The sequence below is a fragment of the Prionailurus viverrinus genome, chromosome B4 (assembly GCF_022837055.1).
Source record: "Prionailurus viverrinus isolate Anna chromosome B4, UM_Priviv_1.0, whole genome shotgun sequence".
In the NCBI taxonomy this organism is placed as follows: domain Eukaryota; kingdom Metazoa; phylum Chordata; class Mammalia; order Carnivora; family Felidae; genus Prionailurus; species Prionailurus viverrinus.
Genome location: NC_062567.1, coordinates 100,678,371 through 100,704,680, shown reverse-complemented (window position 1 = coordinate 100,704,680; position 26,310 = coordinate 100,678,371). Strand labels below are relative to the sequence as shown.

At 36.4% G+C, this 26,310-nt stretch overlaps 1 protein-coding gene across 3 annotated transcripts in view; it reads right to left on the bottom strand.

Moving 5' to 3' along the window:
• OTOGL (otogelin like) overlaps nt 1–26,310 on the bottom strand; it is a 140,529-nt gene that overhangs the window by 92,263 nt on the left and 21,956 nt on the right. For all 3 annotated transcript variants that reach the window (XM_047866501.1, XM_047866502.1, XM_047866503.1), the window contains exons 9-20: nt 22,761–22,888; nt 22,290–22,396; nt 17,675–17,781; nt 17,332–17,457; nt 16,042–16,150; nt 14,814–14,860; nt 14,199–14,344; nt 12,909–13,032; nt 10,691–10,868; nt 7,055–7,179; nt 3,686–3,895; nt 1,061–1,226 (exon numbers count right to left, since the gene is read on the bottom strand). In XM_047866501.1, the coding sequence (XP_047722457.1) occupies nt 1,061–1,226; nt 3,686–3,895; nt 7,055–7,179; nt 10,691–10,868; nt 12,909–13,032; nt 14,199–14,344; nt 14,814–14,860; nt 16,042–16,150; nt 17,332–17,457; nt 17,675–17,781; nt 22,290–22,396; nt 22,761–22,888 (1,573 nt within the window). The remainder of the gene's footprint in view (nt 1–1,060; nt 1,227–3,685; nt 3,896–7,054; nt 7,180–10,690; nt 10,869–12,908; nt 13,033–14,198; nt 14,345–14,813; nt 14,861–16,041; nt 16,151–17,331; nt 17,458–17,674; nt 17,782–22,289; nt 22,397–22,760; nt 22,889–26,310) is intronic.

Genomic DNA, 26,310 nt, shown 5'->3' with positions numbered 1-26,310 from the left:
CTGTAATAATAAAAAAAAAGGTTAAGTTAATAAAATAGGATATTAATTTTAAAAAAACACTAAAATCAAGCAGACATTATGCTCTGAATTGGTAACTCTGAGGCATACTCTAAAGATGACATTATTCTAGGAGCTGGCATGCAATTCTGTTATATGAATGGTAGGAACTGGTTACATCTAGAGTCCTGTGTACTTCCAGATTGTATTTTCTATAGTACAAATTCTGTAACGTCTTAGTCACAGTACAGACTGTGTTGTTTCTGTCGCAAAAAAAAAAAAAAAAAAAAAAAATGTCCCTGAATGCACTTCAGAGAAAAACAATTGAGACATCATTTCAGCTTATAAGACAAAAGCCTATATCTCACATGAGATCGGAGGAATTTCTGAGTCCTGATAGACAGTCCAATCTTGCTCCTAAAAGCACTGTCATGTGACTGTGAAACAAACTTTGTTATTAATTTTGATATGGTTAAAACAAGTAGAAATAAACTTTGGGATGAACCATCACATTTCTTAGCTCTTCCTGCGGCTAGTAAACATGTACAGGGTTAAAAAAAAACAAGTAAGTAAAGGTAAAGACATTAAGAAACATTAATGAAACAACTCACATGCAGATCTTTGCATATACGCACACTTATTTTAGGGAAAAGTAGCTGTTCAATAGTGGAGAAAATTTATGGGGCGCCTGGGTGGCGCAGTCGGTTAAGCGTCTGACTTCAGCCAGGTCACCATCTCGCGGTCCGGGAGTTCGAGCCCCGTGTCAGGCTCTGGGCTGATGGCTCAGAGCCTGGAGCCTGTTTCCGATTCTGTGTCTCCCTCTCTCTCTGCCCCTCCCCCGTTCATGCTCTGTCTCTCTCTGTCCCAAAAATAAATAAACGTTGAAAAAAAAATTTAAAAAAAAAATAGTGGAGAAAATTTATTTTCCAGTAAATGGTGCTGAGTCAATCAAATTTGAAAAAAAGAGAGAGAGAGAAATGAAACAAGCATGAAACTCCATTTAACCTGTTGGGAAAAAGGAGAGAGAAACACTGGATCCTGCCCACCCATTCCGGTGACTTACATGGGCACGCAAAAGCTAAGCGTGTCTTCATAGTATTTGCCTTCAGGACAGTTGCAGCCCTCTGCACAGTCATCGTTACACTGCTCAGGGGCAGCGAGAGTTGTGCAGGAGCGGCGGCAGAAGGAAGAGCAGTGATGGTACAGCATTCCCTTCTGACACACGACCCCTAGGACGAAGGAGCATCAGTTGAGAAGAATTGTCACAGGGTACGAAGGCATTTACGCTGGGTTCTAGGTCTATGATAGACATAAGTTATGAAAAACAAAGATATATTACATCAATAAGCTTAGAACATTATAGAGGCTTGGAACAGAAACAATAAACAAATAAGCAGATAGATAAATAAGCAAATAAATAAATAAAATGCTTACAACTGACCCTTGAACAACACAGGTTTGAACTATGTGCGTTCGTCTACCTACACTTGGATTTTTTCAACAAATACAGAATAGTAGTAAATGTATTTTCTTTATGATTTTAACATTCTTTTCTCTAGCTTATTTTATTGTAAGAATATACTACATAATACATACACAAAATGTGTGTTTATTGACTGTTTATATTATCAGAAAGACTTGTGGGTAAGAGTAAGTGATTAGTAGCTAAGTGTTCGGGAGAGTCAAAAATTATAGCGGTTTTTGGCTGTGGGTGGGTGGGAGATCAGTGCCCCTCACTCCCACGTTGTTCAATGATCAACTGTATTTGCCTCAACAGGAGTGGAACAGACGTATCCTCTTTTGAAACGGTTTTAATGTGACATTCCCTAACAGTCTTTAATAGCCTATACCATATTTTTTAATATTTAAGGTATTTTACATGTCCAAATAACCTTCCTGATGTCACATTGTAGATGTATTCACTGCTATATTGACATCATCTTGCTGGTGACATTATTTAAACCTAAGTAAACTGTAAGTCTCCTACAAATAAGGCAAAACTTGACTTAAATGATCCATACTCATAGCTTTTACTTTTCACTATCTGAATTGTGTTCATACTTTTTTTCTAAATCTTTCCAATATCTCTTTAGACCAAACCAAAATTAGGCAAATGAAAATAATCTAAAAACACACCTTTAAAAATAAAACCTAGAAAATGATGGATAAAACATAATTGAAATTATGTTAAATGTATAACCGATCTTGTGAAGAAAACAATGGGGGAGGGCTCATCTCCTCAGGTACCACATGAGAAGAGGGAAATAAAATCCAGAATTTAGAGGAAAGAGGGATAATGGGTCCAGGTAATCTTGAGCCTTACATTTAACTCATGTGGAAAAGAAAATGAGAGCTTATCCTTCACAAAGCAAGGGAGGAACTGGGAGAACTTTAATTTGGACACTCGGGTCCTCAGCTGAGAGCTATACTAGAGCAGAGATCAGCAAACTTTTTCTGTAAAGGGCCAAATGGTAAATGGCCTCAGCTTTGCAGGTCATACTGTCTCTGTCACAGCTATTCAACTCTGCCCTTGTAGCTCAAAAGCAGCCATTGACAATGTGTAAACCTATGGGCAATACTCTTTATTTACAAAAACATAGAAAGCCGAAGGGTGTCATTTGCCAACTCCCGGACTAGAAGAAATCTGATCATAGTACAGGAAGATACCAGGAAAGCTTCTCTAATTCTGTGGGGCCTATGATTAAATAAAGTTATCCTCTGAGAAATCAAATCCCAGATCTACAACCTGTACAGTGTGGCATAGGCATCTACATTACTTTTATACTGACATTATTTTTGTCTTAGAAAACCCAAGCTGAGAAATTAATATCAAAACTGGCCAGCGATACCCCTGGAGTGATAGGAAAAAGTTTTATGAAACATTTAGGGGGAGGAGGTGGAGAAAGCGATGGTCCTAAAATCCAGGTCATAAAAGACACTAAAAGGGGCAGGGTAGATTAACAAAGATTAACTCATAAAAAAATTATAGAACGCATAAAGAAAGGAAACAGTCGGGGCACCCGGGTGGCTCAGTTGATTAAGCATCTGATGTCAGCATCTGATGTCAATCTTGATGTCAGCTCAGGTCACAGTCTCACGGTTCTTGAATTCAAGCCCCCCATCAGGCTCCACACTGACAGTGCAGAGCCTGCTTGGGATTCTCTGTCTGTCTGTCTGTCTCTCTCTCTGTGTCATTAATTAATTAATTAATTAATTAATTTAAAAGAAAAAGAAAGGAAACAATCTACCATGAATGAGACAACAGACACCAAAACCATGAGATAATTACCTGTTGTATAACTTACCTATTTAACTACAAATCACCTGTGTTACCATATCACATAATGCTTTTCCATACTTCCCAATACTTAGATATGACATTTCTATGATAATTTTTTTAATTTTTCACATTATTTCCATTCCATACCTCAAACCATGCAGTTACAACTCTAATAATGTTCATATTAAAAACAGCAAAAAAAATTATTGGTGTCTTATCCAATATACATCCAATTTTAAGAAGTGAAGTATTTCATTTGTTTTTCAGGTTTGCACACTATACTCATATTCCAAATATCTTAGGCGACACTGACCTTTCTTTTAAAAAGAAAAAAACATAGTAATTACCAACGCAAAAATCTCTAAAGTGTCATCTGATCATCTTTATCTGTGCCATTATCATACTCACCACAGAATGAAATCTGAGCTCTGAAATCGATGCTGATACCACGCTGGCCACAGAGGTAGGCATAGTGGGCAAGAGCATTGCATAGACAGGCGCTTCCACACTTGCATGCATCATGGCGGCACAGCTGAGAGTATAGTCCCGGGCTAATGTAGATGTGGCAAGGAGCAAAGAGCTCCTGGTGGATAACATCACAGTGTGCTGCGTATCCAACTAAAAGACAAAAATACATACATACATACATACATACATACATACATAACAACAACAACAACAAAAACATCAGCACCTCATTTACTAGTCTAGATCTTACCCTTAAGTACCAAATTCCAGAACTATCCAAGCATCTTGCTTTCCTAGATGTACTGAATTGCCTATTATTTTCAACAAGAGCCAATATTTTCCATTTATACTATTTTGTTGGTTTATCTTTACTTATAATAATATTGGTGGCAGCACTGAATCCATATTTAATAATCTTTTAGCAAAAAAATATTGTGCTATACCTGAATAATATGAGTTACAGAAGGGCCAATATAAATGGCCACAATCACCCCATTGCCCAAGGAGCATCATAGAAAATCACCCTAATTCTGCTATAAAGAATTGGTGAGTATTGGAAGGCTTATCTCCAGACAGCCACACACAATAATAGTGGTGCCAGATTGTGGATGCTATGGCGACTCCCTGAAATACACAATTATCCAGGAAGGATTGGGAATCATCTCATTCCAACAAAGTCTCTAGGGTAAATGGTAATGTGCCAGTTGCCATATAGTCATTGAATACAATGTCTGCACAAGACACAATGGACAGAGCACAATGTCTGACAACAATGTTTGATAAATGAATCTATGAATGCATGAATAAATGAATAATGAATAGAAATTAGGGGTTGGGCCACATACTAAAAGCTATGAAATATAGGTCTATGTAATCACTTCTTGAAATCTCTTGAATTTTCCCTTCAGAATGACCAAATAGAATCATAGGAATAACCAAGTTTGACACAGCAATCTAGATCCCATCTTTCTCCAAAAAAAAAAAAAAATTATCCGTAAAAATGAATGAAATCTTGCCATTTGCAATGACATGGGTGGAACTAGACAGTATTATGCTAAGCAAAATAAGCCAGTTAGAGAAAGACAAATACCATATGCACACAGGATAATGCACACAGGAGCCAAAAAAAAAAGAGAGGCAAACCAAGAAACAGACTCTTAACTCTAGAGAACAAACTGAGGGTTACTGGAGGGGAAATGGGTGGGGGGAAGGGTTAAATAGGTGATGGGTATTAAGGAGGGCATCTGGGATGAGCACAACAAGGGTGTTGTATAGAAGTGACTAAATTCTACACCTGAAACTAATATTGCACTATATGTTAACTAGCCTGAATTTAAAAGAAAAAAAAAACACCTGAATGTATTTTGTTGCATATTTTAAATATACTTATTTTGATAAGGAAACACATGGTAATTGTCTGAGTATTGTATTTTTGCACTGTATACAAAAATAAGTAACTTAGACTATAACAGCATTGTGTTGGCTTGCATTCTTCTAATCCCCAGGAATGCCAAAGCAAAGCAATACATCAGTGGGGCTTTTACCATGTGCCTTAAGGATTTGTAGATCAAAAAATATTCCTACTAACATTAAGTAAAAGGGTGATTCAAGAAGATCCTTGTGAAAAAATATCCTTCAGAATTATTGGCTTTTATTTATTTTCCTTTCTCTGGGGATTTTTCTAAATTTACCTATTTGAAATTTTTAAAGTAGGTCACGACAAAGTTGAAGGAGGATTATATCTAAAATATATGTCATAGAAGACATGAGATAGGGGGATAAAAGTGATAAAATATATACGTAATAAAATGGCATGTAACAGGGAGGTCATAAAGAAAAGACCGGAGGGAAATTGAATTTGCCATTTGGACTCTACTCCAGCTTTTACATGTTATTAAAAAACAAAAAATAAAGTTGCTGAAATATCAAAGAGAGAATTGAGAAAGTTAGAAACAAACTGAGCAAGACTAATTGAAGGAGAAGGGAATCTATTAGTAGACATTTTAAGACAGAATAGGGGGGAAAGTATCATTGAATGGCAGTGAGATTAAAAGTATTGAATTATAGGGACAGCTGGGTGGCTCAGTCAGTTAAGCATCAGACTCTTGATTTCAGCCCAGGTCATGATCTCACCATTTGTGAGATTGAGCCCTACATTGGGCTCTGCACCGACAGTGTGGAGGCTGCTTATGATTCTCCCTCTCTCTCTCTCTCTCTCTCTCTCTCTCTCTGTTCATCCCCTGCCTTCCTCACTCTTTCTCTCTCAAATAAATGAATAAACTTTTTTAAAAAAAATTATTGAATTATAGAGACCACAAGACTTTAGCCTAATACTCTTACTACAGATAGAAAAAATGACCACAGAAGTTAACAATCTTTTACAAGTTTAGAACCTAGCTTAGACAAAAAGCTAGCAGCACTGAAAGCATTATATTATATTCTTTCCAGTACATCAAAACTATAAATTAATTCTAAGGATCATGTAATAATCAAAAGATTCCTCCCAAACAATCACCAAAAATTCCAGAAATTGTACTGGGTTTGTATAGGTACTCCAACAACATTAATAATGTATAAAAAATAGCTACCTAGAAACAATAAATTAGCCAAAACAATTAAAGGAACAAATTAAAATTATAAAAATATTTATTTAAGCATACATATTAATTTTTTCATAGCCATTTTGCAAAATATATGTATATAACAATACATCTCATTTTATTGATCAGTGAAATAGACTTTCACATGGTTTGCTGTGGCTTTCGTAAAAAAAAAAAAACAACAAGTACAGGATAAATTGTTGGCATTATTTGTTACACTGTCATTGCAGATTGGAACTCTGGAGCATGACCCTCTCAAATTGTTGCACACTTGATGGCACAGACCTCCTTGGATCGCTGGCCCCTGCTTATGAAGTCATAGCATGCTGTCTGAGTAAGAGCCGGTAATGAATGTGATAGCAATAGGAGAATCCACATGAGCTGTCACACTGTGGAGCTCAAGTCAAATATCACAAGACTATAACTGCATTATTACAGTATTTCCAGAGATTTTCCTTTAGAATTTAAAGAATCTGACATCTCCAAAATGCTAGCCTACATTTGTGAAGAGTTTAGGGATTTAGGTGTCAACACCTAAAATAAGTAAATTTATGAATGCAAACCAGGAAACAAGATAGTCATTTTCTGGAGTTCTTTATAAAAAATAACCTAGATTACTTAAAGAGGCATATCTAATTATCGAATTGTCTAAGATGACAGTAATACATGGAACTGTCCTCCAAGTTTACATGCAGGAAGAAAGACTTACTGTTTTGTTGATTAATGTTACAGGGGTCCACCATAGGAACATGAACAGGTGCAAAACAAGTGGAGGAAACTCTCCAAGCATACGCGTGAAGTTGAGGGGTGCCTTCTATCATGCCTGATGGAGACCTAAAAAGCAAAGATAACATGCATCTTAGCCTCTCCCATTCATTTCATTTCTTCATAGTCTTCAAATATTGAAAACGGAGAGTACAATTTTTTTTTAACTTACAAAGAAAACTTAGAGCTTAAAATGTTCTATCTTTTAAAAAATATGTGCGATATTAGCTTCCGGTTATTAAGAATTTATAATGGGTCAAATTGTGAACATATATGGTTTTATTTAATAATTGCCTCAGGCTTGTGGAGAAAATATGATTCCCATTTTAAAGAGAAAGGAGAGAAGAAGCTCAGAGAAATATTAACATTCACTCAGCGGGTGAGCGTCAGAGCCAAGATTCAAACCCCACTTCTCACCAATTTAATGAAACATCATTCACACAACCAAATCATTAATGTGTGTGTGGTTTAGGGTGCATGGGGAGAGGTAGATGCAGGTAGCTCACATGATTCTTTTAGGGTAAAGACAAATGCCCCAAATATAAATATCCTATATTTGATTCAGTATTTCAATTTCCATTATGAGGACTGAAATACTGAGGTTCCATCCTGAAGTTAGGCAAACAAACCAAAAGAAAATTGAGGGAAGATGGTATAAAAGCCCTACTTCACCCAAAGTTGCTCACTTCAGTATCCTCAGCAAACCAAAATGGAAGAGAAACATCTACCCTTCTGACACCAGGCTTATAAACACAATAACACTTAAGGGACAAACACTAAAATGCCCCCACCAGCAGGGGCTTAATCAAGGTTTAATAACTCATCAACCATTATTTAATAAGTGACAATCCTGACTAGACACTGTACCAGACATTGTCAAAGCGACCTAAAGAATCAGGTTGGAGGGGCACCTGAGTGGCTCGGTTGGTTAAGTGTCCCACTTCAGCTCAGGTCATGATCTCACGGTTTGTGAGATTGAGCCCCACATCAGACTCTGTGCTGAAAGATCAGAGCCTGGACCCTGCTTCAGATTCTGTGTCTCCTTCTCTCTCTACCTCTCACACTCTGTCTCTCTCTCTCTCAAAAATAAATAAACATTAAAAAAAAAAAAAAGGATCAGATTGGGTTAGGTCTCCTGTAGGAAGCTTTGACCAAGCAATACTTGACTAATGAAAGCCCCAACAACATGGCCAAATAGTAGAGTAGGCTTTATCTCAGCTGTCTATATTGTCCTATTAAATTAGCTACTTTGGTTACCACTGACCTCAGCCACTAGCAACTATATGGAGCTTCTCACCACGGAAGCTGAGAGAGGAGAATAAAAAGGAGCTTCACAAGCCATTCCACAATGCTCATCCCCTGTCCCCACCCTTTCTCTTTCCCAATTCCTCAAAAGTAAACCATTCTAGAACTCTAAAGCATTATAACAAACACCTAATCCAAAATCTCATTTTGTTCAAACAAGAACACTGAGACTCAAAGAAATTAAAGAGCACTAGCTCTTTGCTTTGTCTCCCCTCTCCTTCTCTCTTCAACGCTTCAAAGGACAATAAAATAGGTCAAGGTGATGGGTGTAGCCAGGGTTCCCAGGAGGAATGGACTCAGAGATGGACTCTCTTATTTCACTTGATCCACTTAATAAATACAAAAAAGAGGAGGAACTAAAATGTGGACCCATTTATTTATTGCGTTTTCATTTTATAAAACAATGTTTGGGCTCACCACACTTAAATTACTGTAATAAGATTTTCAAGTAATTAATATTTTCCATTCCACTATGTTTGCAGATTCGCATTAACCTCTATGAAGTAAAGAATTTTAACTGCTTTGTTAGAAAGCTAAACAATGTTCAAAAGTTATCTATGACTCTGAAATATTATCCTGCACTGTTATCATGCCTGAATGTTTATACATGGAGGCGACTGGTGCCTGAGAAAGAGGCAGACAGATCTGCCATCTGTTAAACACTGACTGCTAACCCATTCTGATAAACAAGAAAGAGAAATAAGGCTTAAACTTCTTTTCTGCACATTTTAGCCAAGCCACTTAATATAGTCTGTTTCATGAATCTGATAAAGATATTGATATTCTCACCTACAAACAAATGAAGCATAAAGAACTAAATAACCTAAGAACAAATTAGTCACACAGAAGAAAAGGTAAAAGAAATTGTCTTTTGAAATTTAAAATTGTAAATGCCAGTTCTCCTTGCCCCTCCAAATTCTTTTCTTGGAGCCCTACTAAAAGCCCCGTCGCCATTTAGTTCAACTGTCTACTGCATACAAGACTCTATGCGACTCATAAATACAGAGAACAAACTGAGGGTAATGAGAGGCATTGTGGGAGGGGGGATGGGCTAAATGGGTAAGGGGCACTAAGGAATCTACTCCTGAAATCATTGTTGCACTATATGCTAACTAATTTGGATGTAAATTTTAAAAACTAAAAAATAAAACAAGTTAAAAAAAAGACTCTATGCGGGTTCCTAAGAACAGAAGGATTGAGGGGTTCATCCTTATTCTCAAAGCCTTCATAGTTTTAAATGGAAACCAGACATAAAGACAGAGTTTCATAGATAACAGAGTCAAAATGAACTTTGTCTGGTGGTATATGAGCTCCTGTTTTGAAGCAAATAGAGTCTGAATTGGTTTGAACAATAAAATCAGAATTCACAAGAAAGATTAGGTGGTGGGGAAAAAACCCAAATAGGAAAAATATGCAGAAGTGTTTTAAAAACTATGGTATTCGGGGAATGGCTTCTTCATGAGACGTTCCTTTGTTACCCTGTCCACGACCACATGGCTCAACATTTAACGTTTTGAAATTACCTCAGTGTTTTTATATATATTGTTGATTAATACCTTGCATTGACCTCATTATTTCTTAAAGGCTGTTATCCCCTCCTGATCTGCAATACAAGGTCCTTGAGGATGCGAACCATGTGATACTGCTTAAATTGTCCCACAGTGCTTAGTTCAAGAACAGGTGCCCAAAGCATTTACACTAAATCATACACTGTCTTTTCACAAGTAAGTGAAACTGTGTCATCAGTACAAGGGGTACAACTGTGCTGTATTGCTTTTCTTCTGATGAAACACCAACGATCATAAAATTCATTTAACTTAGCTGCCAAAATGTTACTTCAGAGGAATCATTCATACCAAGTGATATCAATATTTTAAAGGTAAAATTTACAATCATTAATGCCAAATGATATTAAGATTTTTAAAAAGCAGTGCACATTGAAAAATAAAATACTGTTAAGTTTGATAGGTGGCAGGGGAGAGAATAACAGGTACTTATTCCACGGGCTCTGAGTTATACCACTCAAATTCACAGCCCAGCCCCACCGTATTTGAGCTAAATGACTTTGAGCTTTGAGGGTCTCAGTGAGTTTCTTTATAAAACAGAGCTACTAATTAGGGGATTGCTTTAAAATTTAAATAGATGATCATATAAAGCTCTTGGAACAGTGATGACTAAGCTATTACTAGTTAAGTAAACACTTCTAATGAAAGAATTTGATTCCTCCAAATTACTAGTCATTAAATCATGTTAGCTATTCAGAAATCATACTTACAGAAAATCATCCCTTATGTTCCCATTAAAAGTGCCACACAGCCCTAATGTTCTTCTTTTCCAGGCGCTAGTGAGTTGAATGTAAATTCTTTCCCCATCTATAGCAAACAGAATCTTTAAACCAAATGTGGTTTTTAGAAGAATAAATAAGGATGACAGAGTTTGAATTTCAACAATTCCTGCGGGAAAAGAACATACATAAATCAGCTTTGAGACTCATAGACAGTGTTCTGAAATGCTAGAGTATAACACCAGAACTCTTCTTTCAAGAGACTGGGAACTAGAACTTCAATAAAAACTTGAAACATTAAAAGGGGGGCACCTGGGTGACTCAGTTGGCTAAGCATTCAGCTCTTGGTTTTGGCTCAGGTCATAATCTTGTAGTTTGTGGGTTCAAGCCCTGCATCAGGCTCCATGCTGGTGGTGGGAAGCCTGCTTGGGATTCTCCCTCTCTCTCTCCCTCTCTCTCCCTCTCTGCCCCTCCTCTGCTCATGCTCGCTCACTCTGTCTCTCAAAATAAATACGAAAGAGTGAGAGACACAGAGAGAGAGAGAGAGAGAGGGACATGAAGCAGGCAGGCTCCCAGTTCCTGCTCCTGTGCTCCAGAGCCAATTTTTGCCACCCTGTGCATTCTTTTCTCCTGTTTCCCTTCTGTCTCTCCTTTCTAAGACTTCAGCAGATCTTTTTAATAGATTGTCATGTCCACATGTAACTTCAGTTGGCTAGCATCTCTTGGCAGGTGTGGACAGTCCTTAGCATTTGAAGTCCGACCTCTTTTTCTTAACTCCCGTGTGTGTGTGTGTGTGTGTGTGTGTGTGTGTGTGTGTGTAATTTTCCCCAAACCAGTGATGTTTCAATAAGGAAGTGGCACTTTCCTAAAACCTTCTGCATTCCCCTGAGATTATCAGTAAAAAGGAGAGCACAGCACCTTAGAGCCACCATTTTTACCAGACACCTTAAGAGACAAGAAACTTGTGTTCAAGTATGAACTAATGACTTCTGCCAACATGAGAGTTGCTCCTGTATCCCTATCACAATTTCTGCCACCAATCTGGTCACCACGCCCAGAAATCTAAGAACCATTCTTTGATCACATCGTGCCTTTGATGCCCTTCCCCAACCAGCCCTGATCCAATCCATCACTAGGTTCAGACCACTTTTTTTTCCTAAATATTTCCAATCTGTCTTCTTTCCATCTCCACTGTCACTGCCTTACGCTGGTTCCTCCTCATTCCCTGCATGACTGACTTCAGTAACACCCTAACTGTCCTCCATGTTTCCTGCCAGCCTCTCTTAAAGCCACTTCCACGGAGTTGCCATAGTAGTCTACAAAAAAAAGAAAGAAAGAAAGAAAGAAAGACTATCATTCTTCTCACTGAAACTTATTATTTATTTGGTTGAACCATATGAGATTGTTATCTTTGTACATAAAAACGGTCAAATAATGATAATTTCATATTCAATTTCATATCAAGTTCAACACCCTTAGCATGACAATGAATAGCACGACCATGTAATTTGTAATACAAATTGGGACATCTCTGGGAATGAAAGAGAGTGTTAATAATAACTATGCTAGAACACAGGCAGGAACACGAAAACCATAACAACGCTCTGCATATAAGGTTTTCCCTAGTGTCACCCCCCACCTATTTCTCTAGTCTCATATCTGGACATTCTTCAGGCTTTAGCAGTCCCAAACTAGCTATAGTTTCCCCTAATCATACTGCACGGTTTATACCTCCTTGCTTTGCATGGAACACTTTTCCCACCTCCTTCACCCTGACAATCCTCAGCTTTGAATGCTGAACGAGACGTCACCTCTTCAGAGGTGATGTATCTGATGTCAAAACTTGCCTGACTGTACCTGCACATTCTTGCCCAAGGCTGGGTGAGCTGTACTCACTTAGATCCCCAGAGTCCCTGTGCATATCTTTGAGTTTGTTATATTTTATGCAAGTGGCTGTTTTGTTATACCTCTCCCCTTGCAAACTCTAGGCCACTTGAGGTGAACACTAGCTCCCATTGACATGGTAATCTCTGAGGTCTCTAGCTGAAGACCTGGCAACACATAGGCCCTCAAATGTTAGGTTAGTCAGCCAATGGGAGAAGACTTCATTCAGGTTGTGTTGTTGTTGTTGTTGTTGTTGTTGTTGTTGTTGTTAATGTTGTTGCTGTTGTCAATGTAAGGCAAGTACATCATTAGCAATGCTTCTTACCATTCAGATTGAAGCCTTGGTTAGGACTGGTAAGGATTTGTCCTCCTCTACTAAGGGTCACTTGTTTGTTAAAATCATCCTCCAGAATTAGAGTTATAGACTGAAGGCAGACCAAGCCAAGGTTCTGCATAAAAATCAAGTGATTGGTTAAAGGAATGAGAGAGAAATAGGACACAGAAAGAGATAGGGATGATGGGAGAGGGGAACGGGAGAAAGCAAGAGAGAGAGGAGGAAGAAGAAAGGAGAAAGAGAGTGCACATGGATAAGAATTCCTGGTATATAGAAGGCTTGAGTATAAGTAATATAATAAAGTACTTAACATATAATATATAGCCCCATTACCAATAAAATTTGTATTTATATAGTACATTAAGTATACCATATACCTACCTATATTGTACATAGAACATTAAATAAAAATGTTCTCAACAAAGTGCCAATAGTTATGTTTTTCATAGCACATTATTAATATAGCTCTCCAATACATTTAAGTGGAATACTAAACATAAAAAATTCAATAAGTAAAAGAACAAAGAGAATTGGGATTCCATGTAGAAAATTTATTTGGACTCTGATATACTGCAAAAAAAAATCAAACTGTAGAAAAAGCAAATAAAGTAGTTCAGAATTTTTGTTGGAAATAACCATTTCATACTGGAATAAAACTAGAAAATTAAAGATTTCTGCAAAATGTTGACTACCTGATTTAAAGAGAGGAAAATCTGTGTGTCTTTACAAATAACTGATGTATTTATTTGAAGAAAAGATCTAAAGTAGATATTCCAGTATGCTAAGAAATTCATCAAATCTATTTAGAAAACATGAAGCTGACTCAGTCCTGTCAAAAATCATCTCCTTAAAATAGTGGTTTCCGAAGTAACCAAAAACTTAGGTCCATTGTGCAGTTATGCATGAAATGTCCAAAAAAGTATACATATAAATTCCATTTTTTAAGAAAGAAAATACAATTAGATACATAGTATTTAATCTGAAACATATTTGTTTTCATATTTTAATATCTGAAATCAGGATGTGTCATATAAGCAACAGTATAACATAGATTAATTAGCAACATTTTTTCTTTGTCATAGGAAGAATGGTGAAGCATCTTAACAATGATTTTCGCAGAAAATTTACATTACCATTCATATTACCACTATTACCATATTATGTATTACCACTCTTGACCTAGAATGGAGCTTGAGTGAAAAAACAACAACAACAAAACAAAACAAAACAAAATAAAACAAAAACAAAAAAATTCTTCTGGCCATTTTGAGATGTTCCTACCTGTTCACAGTGAGCTTTCTGTAAAGTAATTGTGAATTTATCTTTTCCAGTTCCTTTCACAAGGATGTACTGGCACATTCCAATAAAAGAATAATGTCGACCATCAAACGTTGTAAAATGAGAATCACCCACAACGGAGCATTGTACTATCAAAATAAAAAATAAAAATTAAAAAAAAAACAATACAAAACAAAAAGGAGAAGGAGAGAGAGAAGAAGGAGAAGGCAGAGAAAGAAATTATGCTTAGTTTTTAAAAGCAGGAAGTTGACTAGGGTAAATAATCATTCATCAAAAAGAATAGATAAAGTGTTTAAAATGTACTCGTCTGACAAACTTACTAGATTATGTTATTAAATTTAATTCAAAATTTATTAAAGGATAGCTCAATGTATTTTTTAGGTTTTGTAATATTTATACTACATCAGTAAGTTTTGACCAGTCACCTGCTCAAAGCTATCCTTTGTTCAATTTTCCATTTATCCTCTCAGTATCTGAATTTATGGATCATTACATCTCTTGTTATATATGAGATGAACTCATAAACATCATTGCCATCTTCCTCTTCAATTCAAAGAAAATTGAGACATTTTCTTTAAAAACATTTTGAAAGATTACCTGGACAGTCATGCTCAGTGCAGTTCCAAACTCCACCAACACACACACTAAATGAAATTATAAAAACATTAATCTACTGGTATAGAGAAACTGTATTAATGTTTGCATCAATGTATTGATTAATGTACCAATACATACCATGTTTATAGGTTCAGAATAATCTGACTTGAAAAATATATCTGCAAAAGTTCAATTAACTGATAAACTTGGGCTGGGCAGCACCTAAATTATTATTTGTTGTGTGTCATACTTAAAAATCACTAAAGATGACACAAAGGGAATACAGAATAGCCAGGAACGAAAGTACTATGCAAACAGAGACCTTTTGTTTTATGTCCTTCTCTCATTGCTTAAACTAAATAAAAAAAAAGTCACACACAAAAAAGTATTTACCTATATTAGGAGGGAAATATACATAAAGAGTTAATAAAGTTATTTCGTCTACTACAAAACAAGAAAGTTTCTTTTAAGGATCATCAGACATTAAAGAGAGAGAAAAGATGTCCTCTTATGTAAGATAAATTCTGCCTTCTGCCATCAAAAAGACTTTTAGGATGGAAGGAGGATAGAAGGATAGAAGCAGAGTCTCTAAAGAGGAGGAGCTTAAATCATTATTTAAGAATGTGGTGGCTTATCTACCTGCATGCCAGTTATATCACACTGACAGCAAAGAGACAAGGGCCTGCTGACATTTACACCTGTTCTTTATAAGACTTCCCTGGAGGGACTTCATGCTTACCTAAAATAGTTTTAGTTGCTAATGTAATAAGAAATTCTAAATGTCTCTAATGATGGCCATGTATTGGCAATCTGGAGAGTCACTTTTTAAAGTACTCAGTAGAGAAGACCAGGATTACCATTATGTTCTAATGGTAAAAATATATGCAGATTACTGGTTACAAATAACAAGAAAATGCAACAGACTCATTACATAGGTTTCTGATTTTATGGAATTATCAAGGGAAGTGAGAATTACATCATAAAATAAATTATAAATTTTCTATATTTTTCTAGCTTTTTTTTTCTGAACTTGCTTTCATATTTAAAATATGAAACTATGTATAGCCCCCTGCCCTACTCCCATCCAGCCTTTAAATAAGATACAAACTGTGTCTTGGAATTTTTGGAAGAAAATAAGTAATAAGTACATTCCTTTAGACATATGTCATGGTGAAGTTGTCAACTAATCAGGTACCCAGAAATAATTGGCTGTATATTAATAACATACCATTCAGTACATTCCTGTTCAATTTTTGAACCAACTGAGTAAGCTAATCCATGAAAACTACACGGGCAATTTTCCAAGGAGATGCAAGTCCCATTTTCCATTATGAGGCCTATTTAAGAAAAATATGTATCAAATTCTCAAAAGAAATAACAAAGAATGTGTTGTTTGACTATAATAACTCAACCAACTTTTATCGAACACCCGCTCACACTAGGTGCTGAAAATATAATTCTTTTTACTTTTAAAGAGGTTACTGACAACCTGGTTCTATCTCAATCAGTAGCTACCTTATAAGGGTCTATTTCAGAAAAAATTAAATTAAATTAAATTTAAAATAGGGATCCATGTCAGTAATTTTAAATTTTCTTATCTCATGACTTGCCATCAAAAACTCAAGTTTCACTACATTGAATAAAGGCAACTAGACAGTATTTCCTTGCTTTTGAGGGAAGAAGAGAGAGAAGGAGAGAGAGAACATATATTCTTGGTTTAATTTCTGTTCATCTCAAAGTGAGAGATTTACACTTATCTATGTATTCTTACTATGTATACTTACTCCTTATCTATGAATTCTTACTCCAAAAAAAGGTCAGCTGAATGAAACATGTGCTTGGTAACATGGTTGATTTACGTTACGGCTCAACAAGCTTTACTGAGAGAGGTAGCAAATGCTGTTCCAATTCACTGGCCCTTTGAGTAGCACTACCTTGATATTTATTACCTGTTCATCCCAATGAGCGCCCTCCTTAATGCTCATCACCCATTTAGCCCATACAACCAACAAACACCCCTCCAGCAACCCTCAGTTTTTTCTGTTTTTAACAGTCTCTTAGGGTTTGCCTCCCTCTCTGTTTTTATCTTATTTTTCCTTCCCTTCCTCATTCCTAATCTTAAATCTCATCTGTATCACTTGCTATGTTACTTCTAATTTCACATATTAAAACTACGTCAGGACTAAAATCCTATACTGCCAACATATGAAGGCTTTTTTTTTAACTTGCTTTCACCTTCAAAACATGAAAATATGCACAGTATTAAATATCCTTAAATATCCAAGAGAACAAAAGATTTGCCATGGTTAACTTCAGGACTCCAGATTCCAAATTTCCAGGGAAATTTACATAGTAGAAAAGCTGCCATTCTTCCTAATCACTTCAAGGATCAAATCCTACCAGGGTAGAAAATTGCAACAGCCCTATGTCCTGAGAGAGGACATTATGATATGATTCTTCAATCACTGGATACTAGTTTCCATGAGTACAGACACCATTTCTCTCATGAAGTGCTTACCATCTGCGCAGTAACATCCATCAAGACAATGGAGATTGCTCCCAAGACACTGTTTCTCAAATGTGCAGGTTGGTGGGCAACAACTGATACAATCCCGATGGACGAAACTGTCATCACATTTATCAGCTAAAATGGGCAAACAGGGGAGCTATAAGTCAAATTTACTCACCTCTCTTTCCAAAAAAAAATAGTGTTTGGAAAAGTATGCAAGTTTACCACTGTTATTGGGTCAATGACAAATCCTTGTAAATCAGTAGTTTTGAGTCCTAGGGGCAGTTTTGAGTACTAGTATAAACTGGAAATTAACACAAATACACAGGGTTTAGAAAATAAGAAAACATACTACATGCTGGAAAGTCATCTCTCCAGTCTTGAATCGGGTAGCCAGCGTGGGAACAGGCTCTCGCGTACTCGGTGGCTGCACGACAATAGGTTTCATCATCATCAGTTCTGGAAAATGAAGACAGAGCCATCCACAGTCACACAGAAAATATTGGCAGAAACCACAGCTTTGAGCTCCCGATCTCTAGAAATGTTGCGTGCATGGTGAATATTCTAGTATGAACTGATGTCAGCATGCACATACCATGTACGATTGGGCAGAAAATATATAAGCATGAGATCACAGCTCACAGGGCCTGAGTAAATTGTCTTCATCAAACTATTTCAATAATTTGGCCACTTTGCTTTTGGTTCAAAAGAGTACCTGTACTGGAAAAAATTTCTATTAAAACAATTTTTTTTATGTTTTTATTTATTTTTGAGAGAAAGACAGAGAGACAGAGACAGAGACAGTGTGAGCAGGGGGGAGGCAAAGAGAGAGACACAGAATCCAAAGCAGGCTCCAGGCCCTGAACTGTCAGCACAGAGCCTATTGCGAGGCTTGAACCCACAAACCACAACATCATGACCTGAACCGAAGCTGGACGCTTAACCGAATGAGCCACCCAGGTGCCCCCCAAATTTTCTATTTTAATTATGACATTCTGCCCAGAATCTTTTTGTATGTATTGCTTTGCTCCCACACAAAACATCCCAGCCCTTTTGGGAAATAAATATTAAATATTTATTAATAAACATAAATTTATAAACTTACATCCATAAATCCCATTACCATAGATAAAATTCTATCACAACAAAAGCATCAAATATGAAAATTATTTCTAAGATACCATGCTCTTCATAGTCCACATGCTGCAATAAAACCAATACTAATAAAACTGCAGCACTTTTGAAAGATTGAATAAATAGCATTTAACTTAAGATATAAAAGATTTTCATTTCTTTCAAGTTTGAATTACTAAGGCTAGTTACTTTTATAATATTGCCAGGAGTAAATAATCTCTCACTGTTTTCTTATAATAACCCTGGAAGCTCCCCAGACAAATATCAGAAGTCTGCCAATTCCCCAAACAGATTAACACAGCACCTATAAAATAAGCAAGGTTTATAATAAGGTAGTGGACTTATTTTTCAATCCAAGTCAAGCTTAAGATTAAATAGTTACACATCTTACAAGATAATGACCTTAAGAATGTTGTATTTTGTGAACCTTAGCATTTTCAGTATCTCTATTGTAGAAGCCACCTGTCTCAAATTGCACTTATCCTGTGCTACTGTAATTGGAGTCATGCAGCTTATCTAGTCCAATTAATTGAGCTTTAGAAGGAAAAGGAGACTGAGCATATAAACTTCAAAAGCTCAGAAAATATTCTAAACCGCCAAACAAGAAAATTCTCTGAAAAACAGGGTAAGCTAAAATTGTTGAATTCCTGTAAAGATAATAAGTTTCTGATTTACATTAAAATATGTGCATTGTTTCCTACAATTAATAGATGCTTTGAAAATTAAGAAAGTAACTGAATATTGGTTTCCCAACCCAATGCAACTATTATTAAAATAGCTACCATTTATTAAGTATCTGTGTTAACTCTAGGATCCATGCCATGCCCATTATATATGGCATCACACGAAAATTCACAATTGGGCAAGAAAGAAATTATTATTCCAGTGTGCTGAGGGGAAAATGAGCTTATTTGCTCCATTTTGGGTGTTAACTTTCATAAGGAAAATGAGCATGAAATAATAATTGTTTTCAAATCAATTGACTTTGGCATGACAAAGTTAAAAGCATTCCCTTGCTTCTAGGTTTAGCATTCTAAAAAGCAGAAAGAGGAGGGCATAAGTTCAGATGGCATCTCCTTTGTGGAACTGTGGAAGGCACTCCCTGATAAACTCAGCAAACCTCTCCACATCTACTGCCCTTCACATTTAGAGCATGTGTCATTGTTGGAGGCCTGTTTCTGCCCCACTAGAATGTGACTTCCTAGGACAGGGTCCATGTCTAAATGGTTTCTGTTTCTCCAAGATGTGGCACAATGTTCAGCTCAGAATTGATGATAAGCAAAGTTTGTTGAAGTGAATTCAATATACTATCATAATGCAAGCAGGAAATGAATTTGTGTTCAGCAGATTCCCAATGTTCTTCTTGTATAGGATCTTTGTGGTGCCATCCCCTACGGTAAGAAATGAAGAGACTCTCCTTCAGGAAAGAAAGGATGTAGGTAGGTCTAGACCTCAGTGAAGTATTGAGACAAGTAAAAGGCTAACTGGTAGCCTCTCACTACCATTTGTTCAAGGCCCACTTACTTGATTTATAATGCCCTTCTTTTGGTATTACATGACTGCTCTGTCCCCAAACTTGGCCTCTTCACCTCAAACATATCACTGGTGATATCAGTTGATTTCAACAGTAAAAGGCATTTCTCTATCCTGCTATTTTTATCTCCCTGGAGAAAGCAGTTGGATTTCAAAACTTAAAGCCTACAGATATCAAAATTTCAAAAGACAAAAATGTTAAATCCTCAATGATGAAATTTCAGATGAAGTGAGTATAACAGAGATTGTATTTTTGGGTTTTTTTGTTGGGTTTTTTTTTTTTTTGTCTCCAGAGCCTGATTCTCTTCATTATTAGAACTGTCAAGTTTTTGCGAAGCATATGGCTGCCCAGCCAAGGACAATATTTCCCATCTGTCTTTGCATCTGTACATGGCTATGTACATGGCCATCTGTACATGGCTATGTTTTTAAGTTCTGACCAAAGGGTTAAACGTATACATGAAACTTCCAGAACTCTTTCTTTAAAAAGCTGCCAACAGCCCTCTACTTCATTTTCTCCCTTCCTAAGTGCTAAACTATAGACGCGGGAGTGGTAAGCCAGTTCTGGCAGTGAAATTGAGGACAACACCCTAGGCCTTGTGGGATGACATAACAATAGCATCGCTGTGTCACTGGAAAATTCATGGTGTGGACACATGGTATGACCCCAGAATCGCTTACCAACTTGGACCTTTATATGGGAAAAATATGTTTCAATTTAATTTATGCCACTGATACTTTGGCAACTGAAGCAACCAAACAATATCCTACCTAGTAAAGGGAAAATGACTTTCCTAGATCTGCCAAAATATTTCATCTCAGTCGACCTGAGAAGTGCATGCTAAAGATGATAATGCCGATGGCAAGTGAAAAGACTACTGAAGAATAGCCAAAGAATGAATCATGGTGGAATAAACACAATTTTTAATTCCATATACACAGCGAGGTTAAAACCATGGACCACCGATAAGATCCACAAAAAAGAGACTGAGAAAAAGAATAGAGATATAACAACATAGCACTTAAATAAAAAATAAAACCGAATAGGGAACAGAATGTGGTCAAATATTAAGTTAGGTCGGTCCCCAATATTTAGGCAGAGAGGGAACTCTTTCAAAACTCTTGCAGTAGTTCATAAATCCCTAAAATTTAGAGACTATACATATAAATAAAGATAAAACTGTATTCCACTCAAAATTAACAGGCATCCCAAATAAGTTTCACATCTGAAAAATATCATTATATTCATTATTTTATAGTAATCTCCATTTATTTAAAGTAGAGTAGTTGTAAATAAGATAATTTCATACTACTTCAACTTTCCCTCTTTGTTCTCACCTTTGCTAAACTTAAGCCTCAACAAGCTACAGGCTACAAGATGAGGTGTAAGTGGTTTTACTCAATCAAAAATTAGTCTAGTCTTTTACAACAAGTTCCCGTGTATCATTTACACATCTTGAGATTCTTCAAAAAATACAAATTTATTAAAATATCTTGAGATATTCTTCAACATTCAAGATGAACATTCAAAATCAAATACTCTTGGTAAATTTTTGAAAAACCATAGTAGAAAGACTACAATAATAGATAATTTAGAGTGGGTTCTACATTGAGGAACATTTGTTCCCTAGACAACCATCTAGTCTAGGTATTCTTAACCTGGGAGAAAATGTAAGAGTCGGGTGACCTTGGATGGGGTCAAGATTACATGTGTACTGTCACTAACCTCTAACTGAAATTTGACATCAATTACTCATATAGACAATACATCACAATGTCCATAGCAATATCTGTGACTTTGTCAACAATATATCTCATACTTCATTTTTTAATGTTTTCATTTCTAATTATAATTGTTGCAGATATCTCAAAATATTTACTGAGATAATGTAAATGGTAGTTATAGTTAGACTTGAAATGCATGTAAAAACATATATCATAAATTCATTTCTTTTACTATTTTGATAACTCCATTTCAATACAGTTTCCTTTGTAATTTTGTGTGTTTGATTTTGTGCATTTCAAAACATTATTTTGAAAGACTCTGTTGGAATCTCTAAACTCCAAAAGCGATCAGTGGAACAAGAAACCTTTAAGAAATGCTTCTTTTTATGCTGCTTATATAAACCATTTAGATTGCATGTATTATCCAGCAAGCTTTTAATAGACGTTAGGCCAGTTTATGTTTTACATTTCCATGATGTTTTGTGAACTGCTAGACGTCTAAGTTACAGAAGTGGTTTTTGCTTTTCTTTCTGGATAAAGAAATTTTAATTACAAATAGTAATTATTTCACTTACTTGCAAAGATCATTAACACAGCTGGCAATATACAAATATGGATCAATATATTCATGGCAGCTCAAGAAAGGAAACTGCAACAATATCTGACACTTGAAGAAGATTGCCTGTGCAGAAAAAGATGGCAGTCGTCAGCACATGTTTAAGGATACGTGGGCACTCACGTTTTTTCTACTGATCTACTTGCAGGTGTCTCTGTTATTACCAGGAAACAGAAGGCAATTTACGCTCATAAGTTTTAACCAACATTTTTCTAACTACATATTTGCACCATGAGTACTGCTCCCATGAAACTCGTTACATTACTCTTTCTGAAATGTCTTCAAGTTGTTCCTGTTGCACTTACATTCCCTCAATTTAACCGTGTTTAAGTATGTAGCATCTGTACCAAAAAATGCTTAATAATCAAAATACAAATACAATATGTGTGAATTATATCCAATGTGCCCAAGCTCTTCACATCACATTTACCTCAAATGCTGGCATTCCACTGGAGCATGGATTTGGAAAATCTGAGGGTGTGGGTACACATTTCGTGTCATCTGGAATTTGCACCGACCAACTATTTGCAAACATAGCAATGTCTTCTGTATAGTCCTCTATTTCACACAAACACAGACACACAAAAATATGTGTGATAGCATCACTTTACACAAACACAGTTCATCAACATAAACTTCCTGGTCAGAAAGTTAAACTCAGCCACTTTATCATTACCAATGATTGCCAATGATATTAGACGATAACATTACTTTAAGCTCCTGAATCTTGCCTCTGCGTAACGCTGGGGTAGTATCACTTTAGCGTAATAACAATACATTGAACAAAGCGTAAGTACCAAATAAAAGTGAATAACATTGAAGAGCAAAAGCGAACATCATTTGAGCAACAAGAGGAGGGACTGAAAGTGTTCATCTTAATCCTGCTCCACGTTCAGACAAAGAATGAAACTAAAATCTCAAAGGCTTAGCAGAACCAAACACGGTAACATCTCAAAGCTCTAAGACAGCTGTCGGATGGGAACTTTAGGTTCCTCACCACTTAGACTTACACTGTCTACCACTGATGACGAGCTTCGCACCACTAGAGTAAGAAATCTCAAGCCACATATTTGACCGCTCTCTCTCTCTCTCTCTCTCTCTCTCTCTCTCTCTCTCTCAGCATCTTCAAGAGAGGAACATGTCTGCTTGCTACCACAAAGGGTTCGGGTTATTGTGGGAGTTCATCTACAAGAATGCTTCATTCTCTCAGAATAAAATCCTAAACTTTGCTGTGTCCTGGAAGACTTTTATGATCTGGCCCCCGTGCTCCCCTGATTCCCCTCCTCCTACACCAACCCCACCCCCCACACACTCCTCTTGTCCCCTTCTCTCTTACTCCTGCTCAATCTACCCCAGTCACACTGACCTCACACTGTTCTCCTTTTAAGCTCATTCCCACTTTGCTCTTGCTTTTGCTCCCCATTCTTCAAAATTCTCTCCAATCGTCCCTCTGCTCTCTCCCTTACTTTATTTAGGTGTCTGTTTAATACGACCTCCTCAGAGACGCCTTCTCTGTCACATGATCTGGATTACCACTGAACACACACTGTTCTATTGCTCTTAATCTCCATTTACAACTTCTTGTTTTCATAGCTGCTATTGCTCCCAAAAATTTATACTTTAACTTGTTTCTATTTATTTTGTCTTCTTCTACATGGAGGGCAACCGTGTGTCAAAGCTTCCCCTTTGTTTAGCATCTGGCATGTAGTAGGTGCTCTAAATACATTTGCCAAATAAGTGAATGAATAAATAAAAGGGGGGTTGCAAAATTTAAATACATTATTAGATTATTATTTCAAGTTTGTCTGGCCTACCTCATTATCTCTGATACTGTTGAAAATGTTACACACTGAACCAAGCCTGGGCCTGATCTAATATACTTTTTGTTTTTTAAGCAGGAAAAACTGATGTTACTTTTAAGTAACTTTATAGTCACATTTCATTTCAAAGCATCATCATTTTTGAAAAAACTGCAGAGCCAAAAATACTAGCTAAAGGCCCACTGATTTTAATATCTATGCACAAATTTTAATGTAACTAGATAACCTGGACAGTCCCTTAGAGTTCACTTTAATACAGCTTATAACCACATATTTAGCTATTTTTATGACATTACATTAATAGAAGAGTCACGAAAGTTGGTTATTATGAGACGTTAAATCCATATCAATTGGTTTGCTGGAGGCCTGCAAAACTAAATTTAAAATGTTTCATGCAAAATATGCTACAAATCATCTCTTGTCTGTATTGGAACACTTTCTAAGAGAGAAAATGAGGATTATTAATTACTATGTTGGGAAAAACAAGAGTAAACCAAGGCTTCTATTTTGATGTGTAGCTGCCTATAAACATGAATTATGGAAACAGAATCTCAACTAGACAATCAATTAAAATATTTCTATATCCACAGAAATTCTGAAAAGCCTCATTTCTTTGTGAAGTCATCCCTGAAGAATGAGTAGGACTGCAAGGGAAAATACAATTTTAATCACTGTTAAGAAACTATGCATTCGATGGCATTCAATCAAACCACCACAGTGCCTCTAAAGATTTATCTAATCAGCAAAGGGCAGGCTGAGTTTCAAAAAAAAAAAAAATACTAGGCATGTTAAAGCTAAACGTAATACAGCTTATCTGTAGACATTTTCTTGCATTATTACAGAATGGGAGAAAATCAGAGGGCAGGTGCTAGTCACATCCTTACCAATTACTGGTGTTAGTTTTTTTAATACTCCACTTTACACTGGGCACCAAATAAAACTTTGTACAAAAAAGCTGAAATCTCTCTTTAGGCTCTTCCTACATACTTTCCAGGGTCTTTCTTGCCTTCTGTCAATTCAGCCATAATTCAGTTCAATTGCCTTCTGTCAGTCTTCTCCCCGCTATAATCTGTGAACACTTTGGTTCAGGCTGCCCCAGGTATCTCACTGAGAGCAACCACTTTATGTTCCAGGTTATCAAAGTCTGTCTGACCCGTAAGTAAGGTCCTAACTGGAGTCTCTCTGCCTCTAGCAAGAGCAGATGCTATTTTCTATCCTCACCTCTATACCAGTTCCTCAGATGTCCCAGGAGAAGTTGCCCATAGCTGTCTTTTCTAACACTGAGAACTGAATTGAATATTATTTTCTTCATGAAGCTTTGATACAGAAGACAAAGAAATCAATAATGGCCATCCAACTGGTGTGGCCTGAGTCCAAAACCCTACTTCCTAATATAGTCTCAAGATGCCAAGTCTGTGAATCCTCTCATTCTATGTATCCAACGGGATGCAAAATCGCATGTCAAGATGATCTCAACACTGTACATGTGTATATGGTGCTCGCAGACTTTTGAACACTTTCACTTACATTTTCTCATTTGATCCTCACAGGCTAAGAAGTTCTTGGGGTCATTATTATTATCTTTACACATGAGGAAACTGACGCCATGGAACCCTAGTAAATTAGTAAACTAGCCCCAGTGATGCATTATCCATCTCAGGTAAAATGTCTGCATTTTAGCAAGGGCCTCTTAAAGCAGTGTTAATCAAACACTTTCCTGTTAGCTCCATTCTAGGCTTACTGAGAACACTTGGAGATGATTGTAAATTCGCTAAAATGTATTCGGCGTTAACTATGTGGCAGCCACTGCATTAAATATTTTGCATGGATTATCTCATTTAATCCTTGTAACTCTAATGCTATCATTGTATCATTAAACTGAGATGATTTAATATGTGACAAAGCAGAACTTGAATCCCACAATCTGACTCCAGAACTCACACTCTAAGCAGGACTTTCACTGTCTCTTAAAACACAACATATGGGTGAAACTCTTTATGAATTTTATTATAAAACAAAAAAAAGTATGATATACATAGCACTTTTACAGATTAAAAGTCAATTTCTCAAACATTTATCTAAGCATGGGGTTGGAAGCCAGTCAGATCTGTAAACCAACACTGACAATATCATTTACCAGCTGTGTTACATTGGGCACAT